Source organism: Mastigoproctus giganteus, chromosome 12 (genome assembly GCF_048544385.1).
Source record: "Mastigoproctus giganteus isolate SK-2022 chromosome 12, ASM4854438v1, whole genome shotgun sequence".
Classification (NCBI taxonomy): Eukaryota; Metazoa; Arthropoda; class Arachnida; order Uropygi; family Thelyphonidae; genus Mastigoproctus; species Mastigoproctus giganteus.
The window spans coordinates 138454423-138474148 of NC_143586.1; the positions used below are offsets into that span (position 1 = coordinate 138454423).

The window sequence follows — 19726 nt, forward strand, 5'->3', positions numbered from 1 at the left end:
TGCTGAAAAAGTGAATAGGTATTCTGCGTCTACATTCATACATAAGAAATTCTTTAAGGGAAAGGATGCCACAAGTTTATCACTCTAACAAGGAGCTAAATGACTTTCTGATAACTGAAAGAAAAGTGGAAGGTAAATTGTTGAAGCTGAACATAAAAAAAAGGCGCCTGGGGTGGATGGGTTCTATTCAGTTTTATTAAGAGACAACAAAGGAGGTAAGCAAATCCTAAGCCATAATTATGAGAGCATCCTTGATTTCAGGAGAGGTCCCTATGAACTGGAGATGTGCAAATATTTCCCCAATTCATAAAGGAGGAGGATCAAAAGGTGACATGAATAATTGCATATCTTTCAGCTTAACATCTGTTCCAGGGCAAATAATGGAGTCATTGGTTAAAGAAGTAATGCAAGATCATCTGGACAGGAATGCAATTATACTGCAATCAGAGCATGGATTTGTCAAGGAGCAGTCTTGTCTAACCAATTTGATAGATGACTATCAAATTGGTTAGACAAGGCTAAATTTAATTTTTGTTCCAGATAAAATAATAGCCACTGGTTAAAGATGCATTGCAGGATCATCTAGACAAGATTGCAGCAATAATTCAGACACAGCATGGGTTTGTTAAGGGAAAGTCTTGTCTGACAAAGTTCATTGGATACTATGATGTGGTTAGAAAGGAACTGGATGCAAAAAATAATTTTGATATCATATAAAATGGTCAGGCCACGCCTTGAGTACTGTATACAGGTCTGGAGGCCTCATTTTAGGAAGGATGTAGATTTCTTGAGCGTGTTCAGAAAAGGACAACAAGATTGGTGAGGGAAACAAAGGGGTCCTCTTACCAAGAGAGGCTTAAGTTCTGCAAATTGCAGTGGCTGGAGACTAGGCACTTGCAATGTGATCTGATTAAGATGTATAAGGCCTTGAATAGGTTGAGCAAGCTGAATTCTGATGGGATTCTTCCGCTTGCTCGGATTATGAACCTAAGGGTGCATAAATTCAAATTGAGGAAAGACAGTTGTAGAACAGATGTGCGGAAATTTGTCTTTAGCCAGCAGGTGGTTAATTGCTAGAACAAACTTCCATCTGTTGTTGTGGAAGTTGGTAGCTTAAATAAATTCAAGGAGGAACTGGACAAACTTTTAGAGCGATTGGTTGTGTGATTTTTTTTAGCTGATGCTACATAAGCTCATACACTTGATTTCTTGCATCACATGCCTACTATACTACTACTATGATGCAGTGACCAAGGAAATGGAGGCAAAAAATTATTTTGATATCATATTACTTGGATTTCAGGAAGGCCTTTTGATACTGTTGCATATAAAAGACTACTGTACATAGTGGAACAATTTGGCATAAAAGGTAAGTTACTGCTATGGATAAAGCAATGGTTACGTGGAAGAAGACAGACAGTGGTTATCAACGGGCATTGCTCTTCGTGGACTAATGTTATTAGTGGAATCCTCTAGGGTTTAGTCCTAGGCAAACTGTTGTTTTCAGTATTTATTAATGATACTGATGAAGGTATATCAGGCTTAATGTTTAAGTTTGCAGATGATACAAAGGTTGGCAGGGTAGTTAAGGACAGTAATGACAGTATGCTATTGCAACAAGATTAGGAAAATTGGGTCAATGGGCTGAGAACTGACAGTTGAAGTTTAACGTTGACACATGCAAGGTACTGCATATGGGTAGCAGTTATCTCAGAGTAATTTATCAACTGTGTGGTACTGCACTTAGGGTAGTTAAAAAACGAAAAAGAAATAGGGGTAATTGTGCAGTAAGACATGAAATTCTTTAAGCAATACAAACATGCTGCCAGGGTAGCTGATGGGACTTTGTCAATGATATATAGAAACCTTGCTAACAAGGATAAGGAAATGATTATGTTATTGTATAAAGCCATCGTAGGCCACATCTTGAGTATTGTATCCAGGCCTGTAGGCTTCACTTTAGGAAAGATGTAGATCTGCTGGAATGAGTGCAGAGAAGGGCAACCAGATTGGTGAAGGGAACAAAATATTGCTTTTACCTAGAAATGCTTGAGTTCTGCAAATGCAGCACCTAGAGACTAAGCACCCACAGGAAGGTCTGATTGAGGTGTTTAAGGCTTTGAATGGATTGAGTAAGCTAAATGTTAATGGCCTTCTTCCTCTTGATGAGACCACACATGAGGGAACAAATTCAAGTTGAGTAAGAATGGTTGTAGGATAGATGAGCAGAAGTTTGCCTTCAAAAAGCAGGTGGTCTATTGTTGGAACAGGCTTCCAGCTGTTGCTGTAGAAGTGGACTGTTTGAATAGATTCAAGGAAGAACTATACAAATTCTTGAAGGGTATGGATGGGTGAAGTGGGTGGGTTTTTTTTTTTTTTTTTGCTGATCTATATAAGCTTGCTTTCTTGCATCATTTGCCATTACTACTACTACTAACTATTGTCTCTGTAACACTACACAGTGAATCAATGAATGTAACTTCCTTTGGTTTTGTCACCACATTCCTAATCCTTTTTTTTTCCATTTCTTTTCACTCAAAGCCATGTTCATTTCTGGAAGAAAAAAAAAGCTCAAAACCAACACACCATCTGATGCAGTATGCTATGACTGACTTCAAAAACATTGAGCTGACTACTATTCACAAGTCCAGTTTGTGCTGCACAGTCAAAATATAATTTCAGAATGTTGCTCTAGTCAAAGTCAACAGGCATATACAACACAGTCAATTGGTGCAGTGGAGGAGTGCCATCCTGCTGAAATTAACATTCGGTTAGAGACATTCCATCTGCAGAACAGCAAATAGCTGTCACTCATGAAAGAAGGACCACTGCCTTGTAATGAGAATTTGCACTACACATTCAACTAGGAGCTACCTAACTCGAACAGCATGTGGGTCTCAGTGTCCCAAATTCTATAGTAGTGCTTATTTACAGCACCACATACGTAAAAAGGTGACTCACTAAAAATAACATTGTCCAAGCAGCTGTTCTTATTTTCTAAACTAACTGAGCACATCAACAAGTCTTTTTATATGATTATCTGATTTTTATATGATTTCATCTTTTAATAAAGACTACAGAAAATCCACCATACGGTTGACCAGGCCAAAGGAACTCTGCTGGCTATATCCAACTTCCTCATACCAACTGTCCCAGCCTCAACAAAAGGTCTACTGCCCCTTTCAGTGGAGAGCACTACCAATTTCTTGAAACTGTTTCAAACACTAAAAATAACATCGTCCAAACAGCTGTTCTTCTTTTCTAAACTAACTGTGCATGTCAAGAAGTCTTCTGATATGATGGATTATCATAAATCATATCTGTTGGACAAAGTATTTTCCAGATGTTTTCTTCATATTCCAACTGGTAATGTTTTTGCATTTTAGTAGCAGATTTAAATTTTCTCATAATACAACACACATATCCCTTTCTGTTGAAGCTAAGACATTCTGAGATTAAGATTCATTGTCCACCATCTAGCAGTTATATACTTGATGAAATTCCGTGAAACTTGGAGTTGTTCTTTCAGATAAAATGAACTGCCCTTCTTTATCTAGAGTGATGATCTTTTTACAGCAGTCTGTAATGTGATGAATAATATATGCACGTGGGTGCACATACATGCATGAACGCACAAGGAAATGGAAACTGAAACACTCTAAAAAGTGATCCATTTCTGTTCCAAAATTGATGATGTTCGGAAGGACTACAGGAATAAATGATTAAATTTCCAAATGATTACACACTTAGTTTTCTTTGAAACATCAATGAAAAAATGTTTACATTGCTGAAAATTATCAGGTGTCACCTCCATATGCTTGAATACATGTCTTGCTCTGGCATGTACTTAGTCAAAAAGGTGTTGGATGTCATCTTGCAGTATGTCAATCCTAGGCATGTTCCACTTGAGCTCTCAACTGATGGATGAAAAGTGCAGTTATCAAATTTGAAGTAAGATGCCTTTCAACAGTGTCCTAGACATGTTCAACTGGGGAAAGATCTAGTAATCGTGAAAGCCACAAGAGGTCATTCATGTCTTGAAGAGCCGATCTAGCAGTGTTAGTGGTATGTGGATAGGTAATTATTCTGTTGGAACTGCATTATCCATGTTTGCCAAAAACAGGAGGCCTGGTCTGCTGAGTTGGAAATTTTCAACATAATAATGGGCTATCATGCTATCCTCCACAAATACAAAGATTGTTTTCATGTCATATCTGATGGCGCAAACTATTACAATTTGCAATGTGTCTGTCCCTTATACAGTCTGCTCTTTCTATCTCGTAGGTGTCTTCTGCCTCTCATTCATTCATCATCCCTACCAAGGCTGAAATGGCTCTCTTTACTAAACACTACTGAATGCCATTATAGCCTCCAACTGACCCATGCATAACAACCACTAAAGGATGTTCACGAAAATGAGTAGGAGCAAGTGGTTCAATGGTATTCAAGGTTGCAGCCCCATTTCCAGAAATGATTGTGAATTGTGAAAGAGGGTCATGTGAGACAACAACACTCCTAATCTGGGAAGAAGTGACTAAGCTGTTCACAAAAGAGGTTGAAGTCCTATGCCTGGTTTTTGAAAATGCGTGCCTTCTGCTTCCCAGTGTGTTCAACATCAATGACATGCAGGCACCTCTTATCCTTGACATTCCTCTAGAAGACATCTGTGGCATAAATTCATTAAAAAAAAATCTGTACAATGACACAGTGAGCTATTACATGGGATTGCTTTTGTGTGCCATTTAATATACAGGCAGGATTGTTGCATAAAGATGCTCCAGTTTTAACTGAATATATCTATTGACATACAGCAACGTACTTTGTGTCTTTGAACTCAGAAGTCTTGAGAGAATGAAAGTTATATAAAAACATTCTATGTGTTTCATCAGAATACTTATGGAAAGAAACCCAATAAAAGTTGCATATGTTCAGAGCAGAAAAGTAGATTATTTGTTGTATGCAATTGAGCCACACCCTGTCCAAAAAAAAGTTGACATTTGCACCTTAACAGAATGGGATAAATTGTTAATAGGGATGCAGATAGCAATCCGCAGTCACCATACTGTCAAGAAAATATTAGTCCAATGACTCTAAGAGATGAAACAAACTATAATGCACATTTGGGCATATCACTGTCTTCATTATTTCATGTTGATTTTCTGCAGCCCATACATCCACATTTCATCTTTAAATATAGTTATTGAGATGAAAAAGGGTTTCATACCTTCCTTTACCTATAGACAACCATTGAAACACTAGGATTATTCCCTTCAAAAAAAGGCCAAAGTAAACAACAACCCTGTTTGCCATGCTTTTCAAGTGATTTCTGCACTTAAATTTTATACAGAAACAGTTTAGAATTTTCTCAGACCTTAATGATTCCTCAAACTTCATTCCTTAATGATTTTTCTAATTCAAGTTATCAAGAATGCCACTTACAAATTTTCCAAGACTGAAACAGTGTGCGCGCAAATCAACACAAAATTTTGTGCCATTCTGACTATCTTTGTCCTATAGTACAACGTTCTTCCCATCATTTCACAGTTGTTAACGTGTTTATTTTGAACCTGCTTGCAGCTTTCCTACACTACTGAATTTTACTCAAAATTCACTGAACTGGAATAACATTAGCAGTGTTTTTTCCTAAAAATAGTTCAGTTCTATTATTGGCAAATGATGCAAGAAAGCAAGTTTATACCAGGTTTATTCAGACTATCCAATTCCATACCACCAGATGGAAGCCTGTTACAACAATCAATCCTGCAGCCATCCTCCCTCAATTTGAATTTTTGTCCTCTCATGTATATAGATTGGAGAGTCCCTATGGACTCTCCAGTCCAGGGACCTCTGCTTTGATATCCTAAAAGGTTTGCTTACCTCTTTTTCTGCCTCCCTTAATATAACTGGACAGATCCCATTCATCAGAAGCCTTTATGTTTGTTTCAACAATTTCTCTTCCACTTTCTTCTCAGTTATCTCCGAATCATTTAGCTCCCTCTTAGAATTTGATAAACTTCTGGCATTGCCATCTCTAAGAAATTCCTCATGTGTGAAAGTAGATGCAAAATATTATTCAGTTTGTTAGCAACTTGAGTAGGATCATTTACAGTTAAACCATTCATATCAAGTGGACCAATGTCATCAAGAAGTCATCACTGCTTTTCTTTACAAAGAAAAGCAGTGATGACTTCTTTTTCTTTGCATTCTTCTACTTCTTTGTGACCTGACTGAAAAATAGTTTATCTACTGTAGGCTTCTGTATCAGCTGATAATTTATAAGCATCCTATGTATTTTTCTGCTCTACCACAAGTTTCATCAGTTCATCTCACATCCAGTTAGGTCTAAGCCCTAAACAGCAGCTATTAGTTGGCATAAAAAGCTAGTAGCCTCTACAATTAGTACCATGAATTCTAACAACTGTCTGACACAATTGTAGTTACTTTTATGAAAGCAAAAGCCCTTCCCTTTGCCCTTGACAATACATCTTTAAGTAAATCCCACATCACTGCCTCCAAGTGGTTCTTTTAACTGTAAATTTTTAATGCATGAAGTTGCTGCTGATAATCAGATCAAGATTACTGCCTTCTCTTGCTGTCTCAGTAAAATGCTAGTGTAGAAAGCAGTCATCCAATAAATCCACAAGAGCCTTACTACTGTGTGAGTGACCAACAATTAACCTCCAACTCTTAAACTATCTAGAAATCTTCCATCTGATCAATAATCGCCAGTATGGATTCCATCAATGTCCATTCACTGGTGATATTCTGGCTTATGTTACCCATCTTTGGACAAATTCAATGGAAAAGTTTGGTGAAACTCAAGCAGTTGCTCTTGACAATTCAAAGGATTTGATTGTGTTCGGCATAAAGGTCTTCTAAATAAGCTTTTTTTGCAACTGCTTTTTTTGTAACTGGGTATCCAGTTTTCTCTCTGACCACTCTATCTTCTAACTTCTCCACTAATGCTGGTGTTCCCCAAGGTTCAGTTCTTTCCCCCACCCTTTTCCTCTTGTATATTAATGACCTGCTTCCACTGACCAGAAATCCTATCCAGTTTTCTGGTTGATAGTACATTGCATTCCACCTTCCAGTTTGAGAAACCTTGCCCTGCTCAAATAGCTTCAACTTCTTGAATATCCACTACCAATTCCTTAAATGCTGATCTCCAGGTAATTCACCAGTGGGGCAATGATAACTTAGCTGATTTCAATCCTTCTAAAACTCAGTCCTGTCTTATATCTCGCAAAAAGGATTCTTCTGCTCCTATGGTTATCTTTAATGACACTCCAATTTCTAGGCACGATCATATATCACTATTGGGGATTACCCTGACTTCTAATCTCTCTTGGCATAAGCACATTACAAATATTGCTTCCTCTGAATCTAAAAAACTGAGTTTTCTCTTTTGCTCTCAGCGTTACTTTTCTTCCAAACAACTATTCGCTCTGTACAAATCTCAAATCCACCATACCATGGAATATTGTTCCCACATCTCGGGCAGTACCCCAAAACCTCTCTCAGGCTTCTAGATTCCATTCAAAAGAGGGCAGTTAGATTAATTAATGACTCATCTCTAACAGAGTCTATCCACTATCATAGACATTCTGTTTTTGCTGCATGCCTTTTCTATGGATACTTCCATGGGTACTATTCTTCTGAACTGGCTTCTTTAATTCCCACTCTCTCTTCCAAAACAGTCTGAACATGTGCTGCAATCAATCAACATCCTTTTACTGTCCACCTTGAAACTCACAGAACCAACTTTTCTTCTTCCTCATTTATTCCTTCAACTTCCAATTTCTGGAATAACCTTTCATCTTACGTATTTCCTAATACAGTAGAAAGTCAGGGGCTCACAACTGGTGAGTATGGGCTTGGCACACCCAGGGTCCTGAGCTGGATATCATCATTCTTCTCTTTCTTGGTGATTCCTTTCTACTCTCTCTCTCTCTCTCTCTCTCTCTCTCTCTCTCTCTCTGTCTCTCAGGGTAATAGGGATTTTTTTTATTTTTGGCCAGTGCAGCATAAGCCTCAGGCTTCCTTGCACCATATGGCTAATAATAATAATAATTTTTTTTTTTATTAACAGTAGTACAGTAAGCACCGGTTATAGTGATCATGATTGCAAATTGAATTTTGATTCTAATAAGCGAAAGATCGAGTTTACTACCCGTTTATAACAGATTGTACAAATGAAAAGACCAATAAACCGAAAACTGCAAATTGTTTTTATTGTTTAATGGTTGTGACCTCTAGAATACAAAAATATCACAGACTACTGGTTTTCTCAGAAACCATGAGTGAATTTCAAATTAGTTTAGCTCCAGATTCAGTAAGAATAATATTTGTCCAAAACTGTGCGATTTATTATTTTTCTAAATTTTTTATAGTAAAACGTGAACGAAATGAAAACGCAGTTTTAATGTCGCAACAAAAAACAGAAATTATTAATAGAATTAGAAAAGATGAAAATTTAGGAAATCTCTCCAAAGAGTTTAATGTGGGGGCGTCAAATACGACATCAAGAAAAATTCCAATGCTTATAACAGAATTTGTGTCGATTAAGGATAATGAAGGAGGATCTATCAGGAAAAAGATGATGTTGAAACCTGAAAATGCCACTTTAGAGAGTGCACTTCATTTGTGGTTGCTTCAGAAGCGAAGTTTAGGTGAACCAGTGTCTGACTCAATGTTATGTGAAAAAGCATTGGATTTTAATCGAAAATTAAGAGGTAATGAAAATTTTAAGGAGGCATGCATTATTTATTACATAGATTAGCACAGATTGGCTGAAAAACTTTAAACTGAGACATGGAATACATGAACTAGATATTAAAGGCGAGAAACTTTCTGCAGACGAATTGGTAGCAGTGTCTGTCCTTGCTGCAGTTATAGCAAATTACGAGAAAGAAAACGCTTATAATGTTAATGAGACGGGCTTATTATGGAAAGCATTACCGAGAAAAACCCTAGCCACTAAAAGAGAAATGCCTGCACCAGGTTTTAAGATGAGAAAGGAGCCAGTTACAATTGTTATGTGTGCAAATGCCACTGGAAAGTGCAGATTGTCTGTGCTCGTTATCGGTAAGTCAAAAAAACCTAGAACATTTAAAAATCTTTCTAATTTTCCTGTTTCGTATAAAAATCATAAAAATGCCTGGATGGATGTTTCTGTTTTCCGAGATTAGTGTATAATATTTTTTTATATTTAATTAATCTTAATTGTTTAATTTAATTGTAAGGTAAGATTAAATTTATTTAATCTTACCTTACGTTCGATTATCCGGAAAATTTGACTATCCGGAATAAGTCTGATATCAATTATTCCGGATAACTGATGATCTACTGTAATTACAATTTACAGAAGTTCAAGTCTAATGTCAACAAGTATCTTCTTTCATCTTCTCATCCTCCAGCCCATGCATGGTACTAAGTACTATAGGTTTCAATACCTCTCATGTTTGGGGTTTTCATTAAAAAAAAAAAAAAAAAAAAACAAGTTCGTCAATATTTGGAAAGTTACAACCCATATAAAGAAATTCTAATTTACAGACCCACTCTATTTGTCTGTACAGTTATTTGTTATACTCATCGCAGCCGTTTAGCTTATGATATACTCCTACTCTCGATTTTGGCTTTCCAGTGTCCGTGTCACACCAAACCAACCTAACAATGCACTGGCCATTCAGGTCAATGACACTGCCTTAAATTTTACATGCTTCTTAACTAAGAGCATAACCTCCCCCTCCTGTACTATCTTCATGCATTGTACTTCCCATATTCAAATTTTGCATTGTTTATGTCTGAGTGATACCATATCTCCAATATCCCAATAATCAGTTGATTCAACCACTGCTCATATCAGCTGTCCTAATTATTTAGAACACTCTCAAGGTCATGTCATATCAAGGAGGTGAGTTATATCCTTGCTGTATGTAGAGCATATCCAAAAATTTCATTACTTCACACAACATGTCCTCCCAACCTTTTCTTACTACTGAATACATCGTGAATAGTCTAACTAACAGAACAAACTTATCTGCATAAAGATTTAAACTTCCCAAGCACTTCTTCGTTCATTTCACAAATATGCTTAATCTCAGTTCCAATCTCAATGATGTCCATTTCCACTTAAAGTCTACCAGACCCAACTTACTTTTTCTGACAGAATCCCAATTATTGACTGGTTCAACCACTGCTCATCTCAGTTGTCCTAATTATTCACTGTACAAATCCTTTCCCTTTAAGTACCACCTTCAAAGGTGGTACTTAAAGCTTAAAGGTACTTTGAAGGTGGTACTTATATGCATACGTACCACCTTCAAAGGTGGTACTTATGCATATTTACCTCTGATATTCCCTCTTTTCAATCTTCTCTGGTTTAAAATCTTTTTAGCCCATTCTATCAAATTCATCTGTTGCCTCTACTATTCTCCCAACTCCACTAATCACTCAGATCCATTTGACTTCCTTTCTTTGAAACTTGACTTTCTCCAGTCCAACTTTCCTAACAGCAAGGTAATTTTTGTTGATTATTTTAATGTTCACAACTGCAGCTGGCTTCCATTTTCTAGTCACACATGGACCCAACTAGTCAAGATGCTGAGGCTTTTGCAATTACTAACAACCTCACACAGATTGTTCATTTACCTACCATAATACCAGAGAATCCTAACCACATAGCCAACACTCTTGATCTTTTTCTCACAAAGAACTCTTCAAAATACAAGTGGGAGCGAGTTGGCCTCTGGGCACCTAAGATCACAACTAGGTGATGGTCTCTTCTCCAATGGAGTCACACTGTTGCGGCCATTCTCAGCCTCATATTGTTTGGCATTACAAGAATACAAAATGGGAATGTTTAAATATTCTGATGTCAATGTGTGCTCAGATTCTGCCAGTGAAATTATTCTTATAGCAATGTAATCCTTTATTCTAAAGGATTACTTTGGTTTTCCCAATAAATGTGCTAATGCTTTTCAAGGTAAGAATGTTGCATATCGCAACTAGCTTCCATACAAATCCCCAGGTTCATTTCCTGCCTATACCAAAGCTTGTAACAATTGTAAGGCAGTTATTAATCAGTCCAAACTAGAGTTTGAACAGGCTAAGAGTAGAAAACTTGCCTGTGTCTAAATGGTAGTTGAGCATTCTGGTCTCCTGCCAAAGCTATTGGCAGCAACTTTTTTCCATCACAACTCCCACCTCTGTTAAAACTGATGGTTCTACTGCCACCTCAGCTCAAGATAAAGCTGACTTGCTAGCAGCCTATATTTCTTCTAACGCTTGTATTGATGATCTTCGTAAACCATCTCCTACCATTACCACTACACTCCATTCAATTCCTCCTGTGGTCTTCTGTCAAAAGTATGTCAGAAGAATTTTTAACAGTCTTTATGTCAAGCAGTCCTAAAGGTATTTCTCCAATTGTTCTCGAAATCTGTACTCCTGAACTTACTCTTGTTCTGTGTTGCCTTCTTACACTTTCTTATTCCACTGATATTTTTCCTTCTGCTTGCAAATTTGCTCGTATCCAGCCAGTTCCTAAAATGGGTAACAAATCTGTCCCACCCAGTTATCTTCCCATTGCACTTACTTCAACCCTTTCTAAAGTAATGGAGAAATCCATTAACCACCAACTCCTAAACTGTATAGAAACCTTTCATCTGATCAATGACTGCCAATATGGATTCCATCAGTGTCAATCCACTGGTGATAAATTAGTTTGTTATCCCTCTATAGACAAATTCAGTGGAAGAGTTTGGTGAAACTGAAGCAATTACTCTTGACATTTCAAAGGCATAAAGGGCATCGTTTTTGGCATTAAAAGTCTTATAAATAAGCTTCTATCTTACGGATTGCCAACTGTTTTTTGTAATTAGGTATCCAATTTTCTCTCTGACTGCTCTGCATGATGGTAAATGTCTCTGTCTTTTAACTTCTCTACTAACACTAATGTTCCAAGGTTCAATTCTTTTCCCCACTCTTTTCCTCTTGTTATTAACGACCATCTTCTAATAACTGGAAATCCTATCCATAGTTTTGTTGATGATGACACATTGCATTCCAACTTCCAGTTTGAGAAACCTTGACTAGCACAAACCACTTCAACTTCTTGAATATTCATTACCAATTCCTTAAATGCTGATCTCCAGGTAATTTTCCAGTGGGACCATGATAACTTAGTTAATTTCAATCCTTCTAAAATTCAGTCATGTCTATATCTCTCAAAAAAAAAGAGATTCTTCTGCACCTATGCTTATCTTTGATGACACACTGATTTCTAGACAAGATCTCTATTGGGGATTAACCTGACTGCTAATCTCTGTTGGTATAAACACATTACAAATATTGCTTGCTCTGCATCTAAAAACTGGTTTTCTCTTTTGCTCTCAACATTACTTTTCTTCCAAATGGCTGTTCACTCTGTACAAATCACAAATCTGCCCAACCATGAAATATCGTTCCCACATCTGGGGCGATGCCCCCAAAACCTCTCTCAGGCTTCTAGATTACATTCAACAGAGGGCAGTTAGGTTAATTAATGACTCATCTCCAACAAAGTCTCTCTACTCTCTTTCTTACAGACATTCAGTTTCTGCTACATGTCGTTTCTATAAATATTTCCATGGGCATCTGAATTGGCTTCTATAATTCCCACTCTCTCTTCCAAACCAGTCAACATCCTTTTACTGTCCAACTTCAAACTCACAGAACCAACTTTTTTTTTCCTTCACACTCACAGAACCAACTTTTTTTTTCCTTCACACTCACAGAACCAACTTTTTTTCCTTCACACTCGCAGAACAAACTTTTTTCCTCCTCATTTATCTCTTCAACTTCTATTTTTGAAACAACCTCCCTTCACAAGTATTTCTTGAAAATTACAATCTAGAAAATTCAAATCTAATGTCAACAAGTATCTCCTTTCATCTTCTCAACCCTCAACCCATGCAGTTCTAAGTAGCATAGTTTCTAATACCGTTCATGTTTTAAAAAAAACAAACTCCAATATCCATACTATATCTGCATCCAATGACTTATCCAGTACTTCAAATTGAACATATTTATTTCTCATGCTTCCAGCATTAGTTTACGCAAGTATACATGCAACTGTGTTTTTCCTCTTAATAACATTAACACATTTCATGTATTTGCTTATTCCATGAGCCCCCCCCACCCCCAGCAGGCCTTGGAATTTAAGGCTTTCCAAGCTGCTGTATCTTCCAATAGAAGCAACGCAAGAATCACTTACACCTCTGGCTGTAGTTAAACTATTAGTCTGTGTATTGCTTCCTCTGCATCTAAAAAACTTGGTTTTCTCTTTTGCTCTCAGCGTTAATTTTCTTCCAAACAGCTGTTCACTTTGTACAAATCACAAATCCACCCTACCATGGAATGCTGTTCCCACATCTGGGGCAGTGCCCCAAAACCTCTCTCAGGCTTCTAGGTTCCATTCAGAAGAGGAGAGTTCGGTTAATTAATGACTCATCTCTAACAGTCTCTCCACTCTCTGTCTCATAGACATTCTGTTTCTGCTGCATGCCTTTTCTACAGCTACTTCCATGGGCACCATTCTTCTGAATTGGCTTCTATAATTCCTGCTCCCTCTTTCAAAACAGTCTGAACATGTGCCACCACCGGCCAACATCCATTTACTGTCTAACTTCAAACTCACAGAATCAACTTTTCATCTTCCTCGTTTATTCATTCAGCTGCTGTTTTCTGAAACAACTTTAACCTTCCTTCATATGTATTTCCTGAAAATTAGTCTACAGAAGTTCAATCTAATGCCAACAAATATCTTCTTTTGTCTTCTCAACCTCCAACCCATGCATGGTACTAAGTACTAAAGGTTCTAATACTTCTCATCTTTGGGGTTTTCATAAAAAAAAAAAAAAAAAAGTAGAGATCAATCACACTGAGGCAATTTCTATCCCATGAGCCTTGAATGGCCTCTCCATATCTGAACTGATTTACGAGGCACTCATAATGTACTTCCTCCTGTTATGTCTAGGCAGAATTGCAGGCACTTTTCAATTTCAGTACTAACTTGCAACTTTTTTACATCACTGCCATTTTATGAAGCTGCTGACAAGAGCAGCTTATATAACGCCTGCTGAATCAAAGATATCGGCAACACACTGATGTAGTATATTCTTGAATATATATATATTCGGGAGGCAACTAGAGGGAGTAATACTCTTGATTTGATTATCAGCAGTGATTCTTCATGCATTAAGAATCTGCAGATAAATGAACCACTGGGTGGCAGTGATCACAGTGTGCTGAAGTGGGATTTACTCAAAGAGGTAACTACCATTAGGGGTAAAGGGAAGGGAAGGGTTATTGCTTCCGTAAAGGCGACTACGATGGACTGAGACAGTATTTAAATTCTATACAGTGGGGCCAACTGATGATGTTACCAACAGCAAATTCAAAATGGGAAGCATTCAAAGAACTTATCTTGGAAGCTACTAGGCTTAACATACCAACTAAGAAATATGGTTCAAAGTTTAGGCCAAAATGGATGTCAGATGAACTAATAAGGCATATGGCAGAGAAGAAAAATGCATGGGATACTTACAAATTAACACATGACACAGAAGCCTATGATAGATACAAGTTGATATGCAACCAAGTTACAAAGGAGGTTAGGCAGGCGAAGGCAGATTACGAGAAATCCTTGGCAAGGGATGCAAAGAAAAACAGCAAAGAGTTCTTTACTTATGTAAACTCTAGAAGGAAGGGGATGAATCAGATTGGTCCACTTGATATTGATGGGTCAACTGTTGATGATCCTGCTCAGGTAGCTAACAAACTAAATGAATATTTTGCATCGACATTCACACATGAGGAGTTATTCAGCAAGGGGAATGCCAGAGGTGTATTCAACTCTAGCAGTAAGCTACAGAATCTTGAAATAACTGAGAGTAAAGTGGAGGAGAAACTGTTGAAGATAAACACAAGAAAGGCACCCCGGGTGGATGTGATCTATCCAGTTATATTAAAGGAGGCAGCAAAGGAAGTAAGCAAACCCTTAGCCATAATTATGAGAGCTTCCTTGGACTCAGGGGAGGTACCCATAGACTGGAAATGTGCAAATGTGACCCCAATTCACAAAGGAGGATCAAAGGCTGACACAAGTAATTATAGACCTGTGAGCTTAACTTCTGTTCCAGGAAAATTAATGGTTAAAGAAGCACTGCAGGATCATTTAGACAAGACTTCAGTTATAGCTCAGACACAGCATGGTTTTGTTAAGGGGAAGTCTTGCCTGACCAACTTGATTGGATACTATGATGCAGTCACAAAAGAACTGGATGCAGGGAATAACTTTGATATTATATACTTGGATCTTAGAAAGGCTTTTGATACTGTTGCACATGGAAGACTGCTACACAAATTGGAACAGTGTGACATTGGAGGCAAATTGCTGCTATGGATAAAGGGGTGGTTGAGGGGGAGAAGACAGAGTGGTAATCAATGGACACTGCTCATCGTGGACTAATGTTATTAGTGGAGTCCCTCAGGGCTCAGTGTTGGGTCCATTATTGTTTTCTGTATTTATAAATGATATTGATGATGGTATATCAAGCTTAATGTCCAAGTTTGCAGATGATACAAAGGTTGGCAGGGTTGTCAAGGACACTACTGACACTATGCTGCTGCAACAGGATCTGGAAAGGTTGAGCAGATGGGCTGAGAGGTGGCAAATGAAGTTTAACATTGACAAATGTAAAGTACTACACATGGGAAACAGCAACCCCAGAGCAACATATCAACTCTGTGGTACTACACTGACAGTGGTAGAGAATGAAAGGGACTTGGGGGTGGTTGTGCAGGCAGATATGAAGTTCTCTGAGCAGTGCAGACAGGCTGCAAGAGTAGCTCATGGAGTATTGTCAATGATATACAGGAATTTTTCCAGCAGGGATAAGGAGGTGATTATTCCATTGTATAAGGCAATGGTCAGGCCACACCTAGAGTACTGTATACAGGTCTGGAGGCCTCATTTCAAGAAGGATGTAGAGCTGCTGGAACGAGTACAGAGAAGGGCAACAAGATTAGTGAATGGAACAAAGGGGTGCTCTTACGAAGAAAGGCTTAAGTTTTGCAAATTACAGTGTCTGGAGACTAGGCACCAGCGAGGTGATCTGATAGAGGTGTATAAAGCCTTGAATGGTTTAAGCATGCTCAATGCTGATGGGATTCTTCCTCTAGCTCAGAAAAATCACCTGAGAGGGCATAAATTCAAATTGAGGAAAGACAGATGTAGGATAGACGTGCGGAAATTTGCCTTTAGCCAGCGGGTGGTTGGTTGGTGGAACAGACTTCCATCCCTTGTGGTGGAGGTTGATAGCCTAAATAAGTTTAAGGCTCAGCTGGACAGGTATTTTGAACGAACAGAGGGGTGAAGTGGAAGTGGTTTTTTTTTTTTTTTTTTTTTTGGCTGATGCTGCATAAGCTTGCTTTCTTGCATCAAATGCCTCTACTAATGCTAATGCTAATGCTAATATACCATTAAAAACTGGAGTGAATTTTTGAAATAAAGACAAGAATAAATGGCATTGCATTTTGTAAAGTTAATCTGTTTAACATGATTTTTCATTAAGCTATTTTTAGTTTTGCACACAGTATAATTTTTCATTGCCATGCTTGTCTAATTCTAACAGTGATGTTGACCACAGGTCAAAAACTATACTGAAGGAATATTAAAATTTATATTTACACCACACTAAAAGATATTTTACCTTTTAATACACTAAGAAAGTTTTTTTTTTAATTTTCATTTTTTTCATCCTTTTTATATGCTGTCACATCAGCTAGACAGCTAATTATTAGAAAAAGAATGCCTAACAGAACAGAGAAGAAAGACAAACTTTCGTTTTTTTGTGGCAGCCAGAATACTCCAAGTCACATTTTTTATTTATTTAGTTATTAAGAAAAAACATGTTATGTGACATTTGTGTGCATAATGCTCTCTCCCATAATGCGTTGTGACATTATGGCTGATTCCTCCCCCCACCAAACATCACATAATTTGTGTACAGCCCCTTTGTGCATATTATGTAATTTTTACAGCATAATTTATGTAGTCTTAAATGCAAAAATCAATACATATAAAATATGAAAAATATAAAATAAAATAATACCTGGGATGATTTATTCCATCACCTAATAACTGCCTTACTTCTTCACCCCAATCTGAGCTGCCTTTCTGTTGCTGTAATGTACCTCTAAAATTATAGAAAATAAGCAGTGATCATCTGATAATTTTTAAAGTAAATTTCAATTATGAGTTAGCTTGTTAAAGGTAAATTTGAAAAATATATTGTTAGTATAACAAGAAATGCCTCAAGTATCGCATAAAAGTTACTAATTTTCCATCCAAAAGTTCATATTGAATTCCAGGCTGAAATTCTGTTTCATTCATTCATTCAGTTATGATAATTTTCATTTAACAAGATGGATACCAGTACTTTGTATCAAGCCACATATACACTTAGGCATTATCAGATGTTAAAACATTTTAAGTCTGCCTGCCTGCCTGCCTGCCTGCACGCGTGTGTGTGTAGTTACTTTTATACAGGCAACTACCTGTATTATATAAAGTGAATATCATATACCTATAAGTTCCGTGTCATATTGTACAAAAATGGTATTAACTTTATAATAATTAATGGCGATTGTCCTGAATGCCTCTGCAGAACATTTATTTATACTATACATGTCCTCCAACACATACTGGTATGCATTAAATTTGTAAAACAACAAATTGCTCCAGGGATCACCTGACAGGTAAGCAGACTCAGTCAGAAACAGGAGGAGATTAGAGGAAATTCACTGTTCTTACAACAGTGCAAGGTTATCCCATCAGGTAAACTAGTGGAAACATTGTTTGGCAGTAGACGAAGACTGGAAGTAATACTATCATTCATCCAAAACCAGGAAGTAACCATTAATGACTCTCTTTGCACTTGACAAATGCAATGGAAAACCTCACAAAGCCAACCTTATTGAGCTCACAACTGATGAATGCTAAGGAACTTGAAGGAAGGTGTCAAACAAACTACCATTAGAAAGACATTGTAAAGGATGGAGTCTCGTGCAGCCAATGTTTGTCACAGTGCACAGAGCAGAAACAATGAACCCAAAAGGGCAGAAATATAATGTCAAGTGATTAATTAATCTACATAATCTTTGCATCACAAGGGCAAACAATTATAGTATGCATGAAACAAACTGGTTTCATGCATACTATACTATGGTGTCTGGTTAGAGAAATATAATGTTCTGTCACTTTAATATGATTTTGGCTGATCTGGTTGTTCATAATGAGTACTGAGTACTGATACTTATGGTTACACACAGTTTTACGCTATCTACACTGTATGAAATTGTATAAATATCAGGCCCAGCCATCTCATCAGCAGGTGGGGATCGCTGAGGGAAAGATCTAGGGAAACTTATCAATGAATCACATCAGTAAATTATATTTTTTCTAAGTCAATTTACATAGATGCAGGAGGAAAGTGCAAAGTTTCTGGGTGAAGAAACTCCTATACCTTCACTTGAGAATGACTAATCACAGCTTGAAATGAAAAGAGACTTTACAGGAGGCTCTGCTGGCCTACCTGCAATAGGAATCAAACCTCAGACCTTTTCCAAACAGATGATGAGTGGCAAAGCTACTGTAGCAATATAGAACATATTAGCATGACAGTGCGTGCTGCATTGGCAGAAAAAAACTGAACAAGAACTAATATACACTAAATTATAGTATATTACAAATTGTTGTGGACTTGTCAAAAAATATCATCATATGATATCAGTAAGGTTATACAAGCAATATTATTAAAAATAAGTATCAGATTCATGTGACAGAGAGTAGTAAAGATAGTAAAAAAACTTTATTCCCTTTACATCATTATCATCAAGAAACAACTTTGAAAAAGAAAGAACATTTGAATCATAATTCTAATTAAGATCAATATTACAACTTATATTACAGTTTAATAGGAGGACGATACAGGTAATTTGTAACAATTCATACTTACATCTCTAGCAATCTGCCACTCATGTTATTACTTTTGGCAGTCCCACTAACTTTTAAGGTAGTCTGGATTGCTATTTTATTATTACATTTCACCAAATGATACAAAAAAAAAGCATGAACATAGAAAAAATAAGAATGAAATTTACATAACTCAAGCTTCCTATGGTGCCCTCTCGGACAAGTCTAAATGTTTCTTCGTCTCTTCCTCTATTCAAGCTACCTGGGATTTCCAGACAGGAAGATCTTTGGAGGAGACCAGAGCATTAATCCATTGGGCTTCATACAATGGAAGATTCCTGCCCAACTTCTACATAGTGGGCCTGTTCTTGTTTAGTGCTCAGGAGAAACAAGAGAGCAGACAGCTTTTTCAAACTGGCCCTTAATCTTCTTGGTAAATGTTATACAGAACCTGACCAGTGGAGTATGTAACCTATCCAGCCATTACTCCTGAAGAAGTACTGTTTGCCTAGGGAACTGCGGCAAGTGATGTCCATGCTTACCATGTTACTAGTATTACTATTGGCAAATGATGCAAAGGAAATTCATTCAAACAGTCAACTATACTCTGGCTGAAAGCAATTTCTGCACATCCAATCTGCAACCACACTTAATTTAAATTTATGCTCCTTTATATATGTGTTGTCTGAGCAAGAATAAGGATGCCAT

General features: G+C 37.3%; 1 protein-coding gene across 1 annotated transcript in view; it reads right to left on the reverse strand.

Annotated features, from left to right (window-relative positions):
* The window catches only part of Top3beta (DNA topoisomerase 3-beta), a 171190-nt gene that overhangs the window by 85519 nt on the left and 65945 nt on the right, over window positions 1–19726 (reverse strand). Inside the window, exon 8 of the mRNA XM_090386473.1 lies at window positions 17157–17240. Coding sequence (XP_090242599.1) covers window positions 17157–17240 — 84 coding nt within the window. The remainder of the gene's footprint in view (window positions 1–17156; window positions 17241–19726) is intronic.